Source organism: Lynx rufus, unplaced genomic scaffold, assembly GCF_022079265.1.
Source record: "Lynx rufus isolate CCGP_SWC_20201006 ecotype Redwood Valley unplaced genomic scaffold, mLynRuf1.p SCAF_7, whole genome shotgun sequence".
Lineage (NCBI taxonomy): Eukaryota > Metazoa > Chordata > Mammalia > Carnivora > Felidae > Lynx > Lynx rufus.
Window position 1 is genome coordinate 117,053,528 of NW_025814889.1, and position 13,349 is coordinate 117,066,876.

The following is a 13,349-nucleotide window of genomic DNA, read 5'->3' on the forward strand; positions in this document are numbered from 1 at the left end:
ATAAAAGACTGCGACTGCGCCAGGTTTCTGGTGGCAATGCAAAAGAAATAGATCTATAGGGAGGCCACCACACCATATCCTAGACTCAATTTGACCTCATCTTAACTATATTCTGTACTTCACTTTCTTTGGTGAGTTTCACCTTGGTCTAGTCTTGCTTCTCGCATTCCCTTTAAAGTGGGTTGAAATGAGCATTATAGAACAGAGAAGGAGACTGTGGCAGAGGGGCGCCCAAATCACAGAATCTGTGGGAAAGCGAACACGAAACTCAAGAGCCCAAACCCCGTTCTCACAGCTGTGAAAGGACAAGCTGGTGAGAAATCACGTCCGCTCTACAGAGTACACAGCATTTCTCAGTGGAACTCATAACGCAGGTGAGCAAAGGAGAAACCCCCGCCCGCCTCACTGGAGAGTTTCCCTAGCAAGGGCCCTGGAGCAAGTGGGGCTACAGAAGTTTCCCACAGGGCTGTGCGCGGCGCGGAAGGCTCAAACACTCACGCTACCGCTGGTTGCCAGGGGACACTTCACAGCCACCTCCTCCAATCAGGACTCATCTCTCTGTGCCCAATCACAGAAGCCAAGAGAGCTGTAGTCGGAGGTGAAAGGTCACGCTGCTGTTTGGCGGCCATTTCTCTGGAGGCTCCGCGATTCGCGCCTAACTGTAGCTACTCCAGTCACGAGGGACGGACGACAGCTGGGTCGGCGGCGAGTGGCCTGCAGCATTTGCTTATAGTCGCGATGGTAAGCAGGAAGAAAGCGACCGGAGTCGAAGAGCCAAGGGAGAGCGGGTGACCGGCCTCGCCGGGCCCGGGGCTTGGTTCGCTCGGTTCCCATTCATCCGCGTGGGGAGCCGCGCACCCGGTCGCCTGCCTCTTTCTCCCTGCTCTGCGAATCTGAGGCGCGCGCTCTCCTTCCGATGCCCTTCCCTCCCCAGAAGTGCCCCTGACCCTATGCCCCTGTTCGTTTGAATGTGAGCCTGAGGTACCTTGCTGTCTGGGACCACAGGGTCGAGGTAAAGATGAAGCGGTCTTTATGCCCCACTTATCCCACTCCAAAATCGGCTTTAATTTCATCATGTTGGGATTCCTGGCCCTGCAGCCCACTGGAACACAGAGTGCAGGCTTTGGAGCATTCATTTGTTTGTTTAGCAAAAAAAATTTTTGAGCGCGCGCTACCAGATACTGTTCTAGGCGCTAGAGTATAAGGTGAAAAGTACTGAGGTGGACCCTGCCCTAGCTTTACTCAGCCGGGTGTGAGAGATAGACTTTAATCAAATAACATAAACATGTAATTACAAATAATGTGAAGTACTGAGAAGAGAGCAAACAGGATGCTGAGAGGGTGCAAGATGGTACATTAGAAGACAGGTCAGGGATGGCATCCCTGGTAGGATTTCACTAACTAAATAGGAAATAGGAAATCCAGCCCCTTAAAGAGGAAACGTGTACGAAGCACGGGGAACACGAGCATATGGGCCCCAAGGCTGGAAAGAAAGCTTGACCAGTTGGAAAAATTGGCCGAAAGCTACACCGCTTGAAGAACATGGTTATGAGATAGGATGGGGAAGACCCTTAGGTGGTGTTACGAGGTCTGGATTCTACTTCAAGTGCAATTGAAAGCCATGGAAGCATTTTAAGTAGAGATATCACATGATAAAGATAATACTTATGTGCATAAGTTGGAGAAAGACCAGAGTGAAAACTGGAAACCCATTAGGAGGTTATTGCAGTAGCTCCCATGTTCTTTGGGATTACACTGCATATGCTTATCTTAGAGGGGTTTAGTAGCCAAGTTCCTTGGTTCTTTTCTTTCTTTGAGCTGATGGGTGAGCAGATGAGAGAAGGAAAAATCTGAATTCACTGGGAGATACTACTACTGGTTTGTTGAATAAAAACTATCGATTGCCCATATGTAGCCCGGAGGCTTTACTAAGTCAAATAAGACCCAGCAGACCACCTAGCTCCTGGATTCAAGTGAAAGACTGAAATGTCATCTGCCCCCTCCTTACCTCTGTAGCCTCCTGTTTGGGACTCTGACATCACTGGATTGTTTGTCCCTGAGATCGACTTGTTGCTTCACTCTTTACTCCTTTTACATAGGTAGCCTCTTGTATCTAGAACAGCCCTTTCTCCCTCTAGAAATACCTCTCATCCTTTAGAACGGAAGCATTACTTTGGGCAACCTCTCCTTTTGACTTTGGATTGACTGGTACCCTTACACATGCTATCTCTTCTTACTATATTGCAGTGCAATACCTATTTGTATGTGTTTTGCCTCTCCCCCTCCCAGTGTGAGCTTCTTGAGGACAAGGACTATAGTCTACATTATTTTTTTCGCAGCCTTTGTTTTTTTACAGCCTGGAACAATGAGTGATGTATAGTAGGTATTCATTGTTTAAGGGAATACTGAATGAAATTGTCTAACCGGGTATTTAAATTTCTCATATGCTCTTCAACAAATAAAAGTGAAAATTAATGCAGTAAGTGAGAGTCAAGAGCTTGCTTTATTTCGATACCATAAAATATTGGTGATTTCGGTAGAGGGGAGTAAGTAATGAAAACTGAGCTAAGGAAAAATAACTGATTGAGATCTTTTTTTATTCTTTATGCAGAGTTTGCCCCTCAATCCCAAACCTTTCCTGAATGGATTAACAGGAAAGCCAGTAATGGTGAAACTTAAGTGGGGAATGGAGTACAAAGGCTACCTGGTATCTGTAGATGGCTATATGAACATGCAGGTAAGCTAAGGCGATAAGGATCATTAAATTATATTTATTTTGCTTTACCTTAACTCCTCAAGGGCTTATAAGAATACAGTCAACTAAATTGATAAACATAAAACAAAATTCAAGAAAAAAAAGTCAAGGTCAAGAAGGCTGTTATAATGGTGATAAACTGTGTACAAGACCTGTTAAACCAAAATTCAGCCATAGAATTGACTTCTAGTGGTTAAAATAAAAAGAACTCAGATACTTGATTCATAGTGGTATAAAGGAAACACAAATGGTTTTTTGGTTTTTGGGGGGGTTTTGTTTTTGCAGAACAAACAAAACTCTCCAAGCATTTAGCTCTGAAAGACATTTTTCAAGTGACATTTTTAAGTCTTTTAATGAATGCTAAAGACACAAAATCAAAGTAATTCAATAAAAGTATTTCTTGAGGGAGAGTTTAGGCCAAGCCAAAGGAATTGTTGAACTGACTGCATCTGTGTTAAGCTAGCTTCTGTAAATGTTTAGGACAGGATTTTTTTGTTTTTGTAATTGAGGTAAAACATATGTAACGTAAAATTTACCATTTTAACCATTTTCAAGTATAGAACTCCGTGACATTAAGTACATTCACATTATGGTGCATCCATCACCATTATCCATTTCTAAAATTCTTATATCATCCCCAACTGAAACTATACCCATTAAAAGATAACTCCCCATTTCCTCTAACCCCTAGTAAACATTATTCTTTCTGTTTTCATTCTGGGTACCTCATATAAATAGAATCCTACAACATTTGTCCTTTTGTATCTGGCTTATTTCATTTAGCATAATGTTTTCGAGGTTCATCCATGTTGTAGCATTTATCAGAGTTTCATTCCTTTTTGTGACTGAAATAATATTCCATTGTATGTATATACCACATGTTAATCCATTCTTCTGTTGATGGACATTTGAATTATTTCCACCTTTTGGCCTTTGTAGTACAATGAACATGGTTATATAAATATCTGTTAGAGGTTCTGCTTTCACTTCTTTTGGATATGTATCCAGAAGTGGAATGATTGGATATAAAGTAATGCTTTGTTTAATTTTTTGAGAAACTGCCATACTATTTTCTATTAGCAAAACATAAAGGATCAATTTCTCCTCATCCTCACCAATATTTGTTACTTTCTGTTTTGATAATGGCTATTCTAAAGAGCGTAAAATAATCTCATTGTTTTGATAATCATTTCCCTGATGATTAGTGATATTGTGATCTTTGTGTGCTTATGGCAATTTATATATCTTTGGAGAAATGCTTGTTCATGCCCTTTGCCCATTTAAAAACTGGGGTGTTTTGTTTCTTTGTTACTTTTGTTTCTTTGTTACTCTGTAGTAGTTTACAGCCAGGTTTTTGAGGAAAGAGTTTGAAATTATATTTTCCTGAAGCATAGGTATTTATGTGACTGATTAATGGCAGATGGATTTTAAAGGTAGTTGGTCAGTCCAATCATGACTCTAAGTATTCCAAACTGGTACTTCTTGTAGGAAGAGTATTAACAGGGGCACCTGTAGGCAAAAAGAGCTGAGATTTTCCTTAATTCAAGAGGTTACCACTTGAACAGATGATGCTTAGGTCCCCAAAGTTCTTATAGAACATGGTTTTGGCCTGGATAATTCCTCAGGCAGGAATCATTTACCAAGGCCATAGAAAAATCTGAAGAGTAATACCAGTCTGTTGAAATGTTCCAGACTTAAATAGTGGTAGTGATTATACAACTTTATGAATATATTAAAAACCACTGGGGGCACCTGGGTGATTCAGTACAGGTCACAATCTTAGGGTTTTTGAGTTTGAGCCCTACATTGAGCTCTCAGCACAGAGCCCACTTTGAAGCCTCTGTCTCCCTCTCTCTCTGCCCCTTCCCACTGTCAAAAAATAAACATTTAAAAAAAATTCGGGGTCGGGGGAAAAACCCACTGACTTGTATCCTGTAAAAGTGAATTTTATACTGTGGGCATATATCTCAATAAAAGAAAGAAGTAAAGAATACCCACAGAATACTTGGTTTTAGAAGTAATGTAGTTCCTAGTGAGCCTACCAGAGTTGTGAAGTGTATCTGAATAATTACAACCACGTTAATGAGGCTTTTGAGTTTGTTTATTGAATGAAAATTTATTGACTGCCCATTACGTGCCTGGCTGTGTGAATATACCAATGAACAAAACAAAGTCCCTACTTTGAAGGAGTTTATGTTTTAGTAGTGGGAGATGGTAATATAATGTGATATCAGGTAATGATAGATGCTATGGAGAAACAGAAAGCAGAAACATAGTGTGCAGTGTTAGATAGAGAGCCAGGGAAAGCTCTGAGGAAGTAAATTTAATCCGAAAACAGAATTGAGTGAGGAACTGAAGAGAGTATCTGAAGAAAAAGCATCTCAGTTTGAGGGAACAGCAAGTACCTGGGCTTTGTGGCAGGAACTTATTTGGTGTGTTTCGGGCATGGCAAGAAATCCAAAGCAGAATGACTTAGAATGATAGAAGAATGGAATGGTAGTCATAGAGGACTTTTTACGTGATTGTGATTTGTAAAAGTTACAAATAAAGTTTTTTACCTATATGTGGAAGGAAACCTAAACTTTTTGACGTAAAGTTAGAAATAATAGTTTCCTGAAATAACTATAAATTATGGTTACTCTGAATTGTTTAACTTTCTCTTAAGAACTTATTTCTGTTTATTAGCACATAATTTTTTAAAAATTCTTACTCAGTTCTTTGGTTTGGTTGTTGACTAATATAAAAGTATTAGATATTTTAGCTATAGATTTTGTACCCATTGGGTTCTTCAGTGTGCTGTGGTGTTATTACTCAGTTAATACCTGGTTCCTTAGAACTGAATTTTTGGAAAGCATTTAAATCACAACTTATTCATAAATTGGAGACTGTCTTCCTTGACATGCTGTTTTAATGTCTAATACAAAGGAGTGTTACATAACTGAGAGATTTAAAAACTTACATTGAAACAAGCTTTATTATATATTCTATATCCATCGATGTTAACTTCACTGAATGTTTATATGAAACCCAAAAGTACTACAGTAGTAAAAGAAAGCTAATATCCTGTTAATTATAGATAAATGTGAGTTGTTTGTATAGAAAGGTTTCAGTTAATAAGTTGTCTCACCAGTATTACCTAACATTTTAGGTAGTGTTACACTATTTTTCTCCTGTATTATTATACTAATATACTTTCTTTTTATTTAAAGCTTGCAAACACAGAAGAATACATAGATGGAGCATTGTCTGGACATTTGGGTGAAGTTTTAATAAGGTAACAAGAATAGTAGTATATGTAAGGAGTTACTAGTGAGCACTAGAAACCCCTGTTTTAAATTAGTGTCTCAATTTCAGAATTACTTTCTTTAAGTCACTATTAACATAATATTCTACAGTTAGACTTAAAGAGTTTTGAAACCCTTAAACTTGTCAAAGAAGATGGAAATTTTTTGGAGTTATCCTTAAGATTTTTCTAGTGTTGATACTAAACTTTCTAGCTCTTGGTGTAACCTTTTTCAGTGGTTTAGGTGGAAGAGTTTGGTTTTGAATTTTAGTTGGGTCTGGCTGCTATTAGGGATTTTCACTATATTCATTTTGAAATAGCTTCACACCTTCAAATTTGAATCATTACCTTTGGAAGATCATAAAGATACCATTTCATAATATCTACTTGGTAAATAAGTGCCATGTGCTTTTGCAAAACTTTTTTTTAAAAAAGAAAGAAATGATGCATTGTAAATTGTAAATATTGCAAATATCTAACAATAGTAATTCAGATCTTAATGTGGTTTCCGGTTGGAACAACAAAATGGACTGTTTTTCTATTTACAGGTGTAATAATGTCCTTTATATCAGGGGTGTTGAAGAAGAGGAAGAAGATGGGGAAATGAGAGAATAGCATCTTTTGTGGGGAATTTTTTTTATATATATTTCTAGACAATAAACTTTTTTTTTCAACTTGTCTTGTGAACTATTCCTATTCAGATATTTAAACGCAGAGCTCAAATGTTGAAACAGTTGAAAGATTATTCACAGAATTAATGCTTTAAAAGACACTCAACTTCATTCAAGTTGGTTTTCTTTTATAAGCTCAGTATTTTTTTTTTTTTCTATAGGGAGAAAATTATATGCTTAATAAACACTTATGAAGGTGAATTTCAGTGCTTTTCTTGTAATACTATATTAACTGAGACCTTTTAAAACAACTTTCTTTTAAAGTTATTGAACCACTTTTGTCATGTATAAAGTTAAATATTTCCTTAGAATTAATGTACACTGTTTCATTTTACTTAGTAGTCAACAAATTACCTGTTAATTTAAGTTTTAAACTCCTCAAAACCATTTAGATGTTTTAGAGTTATACACTGTTAAAATGTATACTCCACAGTGATAAAATGTACACTATGAACTGTGGACTGGTTGAGAACAAATTAGATCATTTAAAGTCCTAGATTGTCAGAGAATGCCATTATTGCACTTTAATGGTCATTCACCACATTGTTAACGTAATGTTAAAGGAATGTAACATAAAGTAATGTAAGTTAAAGTACACTTTGGATGTGTAGCTCCAACTGGGATAACCCAAAGACATAAATGTTTAGCTTATGGTATACTACTTAGGATATGGTAATAAAAGCCTTCAACAAAAAGAAAGTAACTCCCATTGCCAATCCTATAACCACGAGAATAAGTGCCTGTCTTCCTTAAATTGGTTAGGCCAGCATATGGGGCAGAATATTGCCATTACTGAAAACCAAAATCTACAAAATGCCTAAAACATTCTGGCAGTAAATGTCTTAGTGCACCTATTCAAGTGAAAAAATATTCTTCCTCTAGTGATTTTGTTCTTGTATCCTTGACCAAAAGTAGCTCGTGTTTGTTACCAGATGGAGGTTTTGAACGATAGGTAAGTCTTCTTCCCAGCTGAAACAAAAGAAACAATACTTACTATTTTTCATCATAACTATTTTCTATTGAATTATAAGTAAAATAATAACATTCACATGATTTTTCCCAGGAATTACATGGCTCAAAATAGTAAAAAAAAAAAAAAAAAAAAAAAATCAGTTACAAAGGGATTGATAACCTAATGGGTGTCCAACATGCTAGGCAAAATTACATAATAAATAGAGCACCATAGTGTGCAAGAGACAGAGCAGTTAGGTTTTATGCGAAGTTGGGTGATTTAGGTAAAGTCATCAAAAAGCATATGTTTCACAATCAGCAAAACTAAAAGGCCACCAATGGAATGGGAGAAGATATTTGCAAGTGACATATCAGATAAAGGGTTAGTATCCAAAATCTATAAAGAACTTCTCAAACTCAACACCCAAAAAACAAATAATCCAGTGAAGAAATGGGCAAAAGACATGAATAGACACTTCTCTAAAGAAGACATCTAGATGGCCAACCGACACATGAAAAAATGCTCAACATGACTTATCATCAAGGAAATACAAATCAAAACCATAATGAGATACCACTTCACACCTGTCAGAATGACTAACATTAACAACTCAGGCAAAAACAGATGTTGGCAAGGATGCAGAGAAAGAGGATCTCTTTTGCACTGCTGGTGGGAATGCAAACTGGTGCAGCCACTCTGGAAAACAGTACGGAGTTTCCTCAAAAAATTAAAAATAGAACCACCCTATAACCCAGCAATTGCACTACTAGGTATTTATCCAAGGGATACAGGTATATGCTGTTTTGAAGGGGCACATGCACCCCAAGGTTTATAGCAGCACTATCAACATAGCCAAAGTATGGAAAGAGCCCAAATGTTCATTGATGGATGAAGATGTGGTGTATATATATACAATGGAGTATTACTCAGCAATCAAAAAAAATGAAATCTTGGGGTGCCTGCGTGGCTCAGTCAGTTACGCATCCGACTTCAGCTCAGGTCATGATCTCGCGGTTCCTGAGTTTGAGCCCTGCGTTGGGCACTGTGCTGACAGCTCAGAGCCTGGAGCCTACTTCAGATTCTGTGTCTCCCTCTCTCTCTCTCTGACCCTCCCCTGCTCTCACTGTCTTTCAAAAGTAAATAAACATTAAAAAAAGATGTTTTTTTTTTTTTTTTAATTTTTTTTTTCAACGTTTATTTATTTTTGGGACAGAGAGAGACAGAGCATGAACAGGGGAGGGGCAGAGAGAGAGGGAGACACAGAATCGGAAACAGACTCCAGGCTCCGAGCCATCAGCCCAGAGCCTGACGCGGGGCTCGAACTCACGGACCGCGAAGTCGGTCGCTTAACCGACTGCGCCACCCAGGCGCCCCAAAAAAAGGTGTTTTTTAAATGAAATCTTGCCATTTGCAACTACATGGATGGAACTAGAGGGTATTATGCTAAGCGAAATTAAAGACAAATATATGACTTCACTCATATGAGGACTTTAATATACAAAACATGAACATAAGGGAAGGGAAGCAAAAATAATACAAAAGCAGGGAGGGGGACAAAAACATGAAAGACTTAAATATGGAGAACAAACATGGTTACTAGAGGGGTTGTGGGAGGGGGATGGGCTAAATGGGTAAGGGGTATTAAGGAATCCACTGAAACCATGTTGCACTATAAGCTAACTAACTGGAATGTAAAAAAAATAAAAATTAACAAATTTTAATAATGAAAAAAATCATATGTTTCAGATAGGGCCAGCCTAGAAAAGCACCATATTTGAGGCCAACATTGCACTTCTCAGTACGTGCCATAGCCGGTTTCTCCCCCATTGGTTAGAAGAGATCACTTTCCTTGGCTGAATACCAATTGATTGGCATTTAAAAATCCTGTTAGATAAAAACGTGAGAAAACCATGTACATCTTCTTAAACATTAGTCATCCTGTCGGCTCTTAGATAAACCTTACAAATGCGAGGAGTGTGGGAAGGGCTTCTGTCGGTGTTCCACCAGGAGAAGCTTAGGGAAACCTTCGGTTTGTACCTATTCATTCCTTCTAAGGCATTGACTCAAGTATATCAATTATTCTTCTCTTTTAGTCTCTTTTTTTCCTCCTTTATTTTGTTTTGCTTCTATGTCTGAATTTGTGTAAATTAAATGGATGAGAAAACTGTTCTATTGAAGATGAGATTTGATGGGACATCTCCAGTGTCTCAAAAGGGGCACTAACCCTATATGTAAGACTGTCTCCTGCATCACAGAATTTGACATTCCTGGCCCAAGGTAACTAACAAGGCAGTCCTCCCCATCATTTTATCAACCAAAGTGTTCTTAGGGTCTAGAATCCCAGAATTCCTCATAACATCAACTTTTTTCTCTGTCCAAACAATTTCTTTTGGTAACCTTTGTCATTAATACTGAGAAAATTGACAGTGATGAAGTGCCCTGACTGGGTAAGAACTATCAGAGGTCTTTGTACATTATCAACTTATCAGATTGCTATTGTTTTTCCATTTTTCTTCTAGTTTTTGTTCTCTCATTTTTAGCCTGTTAATTCAATTCAATAAGCATTTATTGAGTATCCACTATGTGCTAAGCTTTGGGGGTACAAAGTCATAAAAATTCAGTTTGGGGTGCCTGGTGGCTCAGTCAGTTAAGCCTCATTGATTTTGGCTCAGGTCATGATCTCAGGCCAGTTGTTGAGATTGAGCCCCATGTTGGGCTTCACACCGACAGTGAGAAGCCTGCTTGGGATTCTCTCTCTCCCTCTGCCTGCACCCCACTCATGCACGTGTGCTCTCTCTCCCAAAATAAAAACCTAAAAACTCAAGGTCTAGAAGGAAAGATGGAAATATTAAGAATAATCATTTCCATGTGATGAGTTTAGTGAATAGTGTGTATATGTGGATGGGTGATGAATGGTAAATTCTCCTTTGGGAGAAAGAGGACAAGTCAGGTCTTCATAGGAAAAGCTAAACTAGAGAAGTCAGACCCTTTTAAAGATGAAATGCTTATTTAAATAAAGTAATTTAAGATCATCACTTTTTGACATATATTAACAGTTACCACACTTCAATTTTCTCAAGTACTTCGCTCAAAAGACTGGTTGTGAGGCACACAATAAACCTTCCCTGTAGGTTAGAGTTACTACTGTGGTAAGAATCCATGTCCATGGTGGCTTTGCAGATAACCACGGAATTGGCTTCTCCGAATATATTTCAGACCCTAACCCAGAGGAAGGAGAGTAGCAGATAGAAACACAAGGCCCTCCATACCCAGTGTGAAGTCATGGACCACATGGACTCAGTGACTGCCCAATCCCATACTTATTATTGGACAGGTCATCTTGCAATATAAAGAACCTTGACTTCTGGTCCAGAATCTGCTGCTAAATCTGAAGCGACTCTAGGTAAATCATTTTAACTTAAACTATTAATCTATTTTTACAATATGAAGATTAGAAGACCCATCCAATTATATGTAATTCTCTGGGTTTGCCGTCTTTGTTGAATGAAAGAAGCAAGGTTCATGGTTACTATTTGTAAGAAGGAGAATATATACAATAACCACATAGAACATTTCCAGAAAGATGCAGATGAAACTTAGGTGGTTGCATCCAGGGAGGGGAACTGAAAATGACTTTTCACTAAATACTCTTCTATCTTTTGAACTTTGAGCCATATGCTTGTTACTATCTAAAAAAATTAAAGAAAAAATTCTCTGGTTTCATGAACCTGGAGCTAAAAGAAGTGAGGCAAAAGGTTTTTACTAAAAAGTGGGTCTAATGGAGAATCGTAGACCCAGACATTTGAATTATCCTAAAAGTAACAAGGAATCAGAGACCAACTGAAGCTGTGACCAGGAAAGACTATTTTGCTAAAGTTCACCCTTGATAAATTAGCTGAATTAGGTATTTCACAGAAGCATTCACATATTAGATGTAGCTGGACCTACTGATAACAAAACACAAACCTTTTTCTTTGGTTGTGCCACTGCCCTTTCCAGAGCAGCTTTTAGCCTTTCCTCTTGGTGTCTTTGTTTTTCTTTCATTTTATCTTCACGTAACCTGTCAAAAAAGGAAAACATTTTTGCAACTATAAATCACAAAAAGTAGAAAAAAGACCTATAGTATTTGGTAATGAACTACCTAAATATTTTATGATTTCCCTTAAAGTTAAATAATACTTTACCTTCACTCATACTATGGCTTTTGAATATTCAGGGGAAATGTCAACAACAGATCCTATTCGTGTTAAAGTGGGAGAAAATGCTTGTCACCATTTTGGAAGGAGTAAATCTATCTACCTAGATCTTGGTCTAAAACAACCACCTCAACAAAGCCTTCTTGTTACTCCACTTCTGTTTTAGCACTTTACAGTTAATGTGGGCAAGGCCACTTGAATTAACACCCAGCCTCCTCCTTTAGTCTGTTTACTGAAGTATAATGTGTAGAAAAATGCATGAATCACAGTGTATATTATATAGTTCAGTGATTACCACAAAAGTGTACTTTTCCAGTTAATCTTTTTGAATGGTATCCTGAAATTAAGACCAAGAAATGCTATTTGTCTTGTTCTCTTTAGAGTTCTTGTAAGGATAAAATTACATAAAATGACCTCTGCATATTGGGCCAATGCCTAATGCAGAATAGGCCCTCAATAAGTGATAGCTATTTTATGGACTCCTATAATTGTGAGCGTAACATTTACTGAACATTTTTTATGCAAAATTAGGTTTATGTGTCTCTAACTCATGGGAAAAATAAAATTCGTTTTGATAAGAATGACAAGCAATTAGCATTAGAGTCATGTATCACTATTGAAAATAAGTTGTAATTACAATCCAATGAAAATTATTTCCTATTGTAGAAAAGAGGCAAGTGCTGTTAGTGTAATCATTCATAGAGGTCTTCCCCCCATTTTCATTTTCATTTTATTTATTTTTATTTTTTCCATTTTCATTTGAGAGAGAGAGAGTACACAAGCTGGGGAGAGGGGCAGAGGGAGAGAGAAGGAGAATTCCAAGCAGACTCCACACTTGGCACAGAGCCCAAAGCAGGGCTCCATCCCACAACCCTGGGATCATGACCTGGACCAAAATCAAGAGTTGGACCCTCAACTGACTGAGCCACCAGGTACCCTAGTCATAGGTCACCTTATGGAAGGAGTAATCTTTTATTTACAATTAAAAAAAAAATTTTGCTTTATATTCAATAAAATCCCACCAAGATCACCTTTATATATACTCTGGACTTCATTTTTATATGGAGGAAACAATATCCCCCAGTAAGCAATAACAAAATATCTAACATTAATGCTAAATATTTGAATACTTATGTGTCAAGCATGCTTTAGTACTTTTACATAGATTATTTAATTTAATCCTCACAACAGGGGCGCCTGGGTGGCGCAGTCGGTTAAGCGTCCGACTTCAGCCAGGTCACGATCTCGCGGTCCGTGAGTTCGAGCCCCGCGTCGGGCTCTGGGCTGATGGCTCAGAGCCTGGAGCATGTTTCCGATTCTGTGTCTCCCTCTCTCTCTGCCCCTCCCCCGTTCATGCTCTGTCTCTCTCTGTCCCAAAAAAATAAATAAACGTTGAAAAAAAAAAATTTAATCCTCACACCAACCCTATGAAATACTATTATTAACTGCCATTTTAAAGAAAACAAAACAGAGTTAAGAGAGGTTTTGTGGC

The 13,349-nt window shown here is 37.9% G+C and overlaps 2 protein-coding genes across 2 annotated transcripts in view; one reads left to right on the forward strand and one right to left on the reverse strand.

Annotated features, from left to right (window-relative positions):
- The first annotated feature begins 605 nt into the window (after nt 1–605).
- Nucleotides 606–6,712, forward strand: SNRPF (small nuclear ribonucleoprotein polypeptide F). The gene is made up of 4 exons (XM_047067296.1): nt 606–741; nt 2,612–2,737; nt 5,965–6,029; nt 6,587–6,712. The coding sequence occupies exons 1-4, from the start codon at nt 739–741 to the stop codon at nt 6,651–6,653; spliced, it is 261 nt and encodes an 86-aa protein (XP_046923252.1). The 5' UTR covers nt 606–738; the 3' UTR covers nt 6,654–6,712.
- Nucleotides 6,713–7,564: 852 nt separating this feature from the next.
- The window catches only part of CCDC38 (coiled-coil domain containing 38), a 47,663-nt gene continuing 41,878 nt past the window's right edge, over nt 7,565–13,349 (reverse strand). The window contains exons 14-15 of the mRNA XM_047067295.1: nt 11,628–11,721; nt 7,565–7,678 (exon numbers count right to left, since the gene is read on the reverse strand). Of these exons, the coding sequence (XP_046923251.1) occupies nt 7,565–7,678; nt 11,628–11,721 (208 nt within the window). The remainder of the gene's footprint in view (nt 7,679–11,627; nt 11,722–13,349) is intronic.

Coding starts and splice junctions, on each gene's coding strand:
- SNRPF (XM_047067296.1), top strand. Junction 2,738..5,964: donor ATGGCTATATGAACATGCAG/GTAAGCTAAGGC, acceptor TTTTATTTAAAG/CTTGCAAACACAGAAGAATA. Junction 6,030..6,586: donor TTGGGTGAAGTTTTAATAAG/GTAACAAGAATA, acceptor TTCTATTTACAG/GTGTAATAATGTCCTTTATA.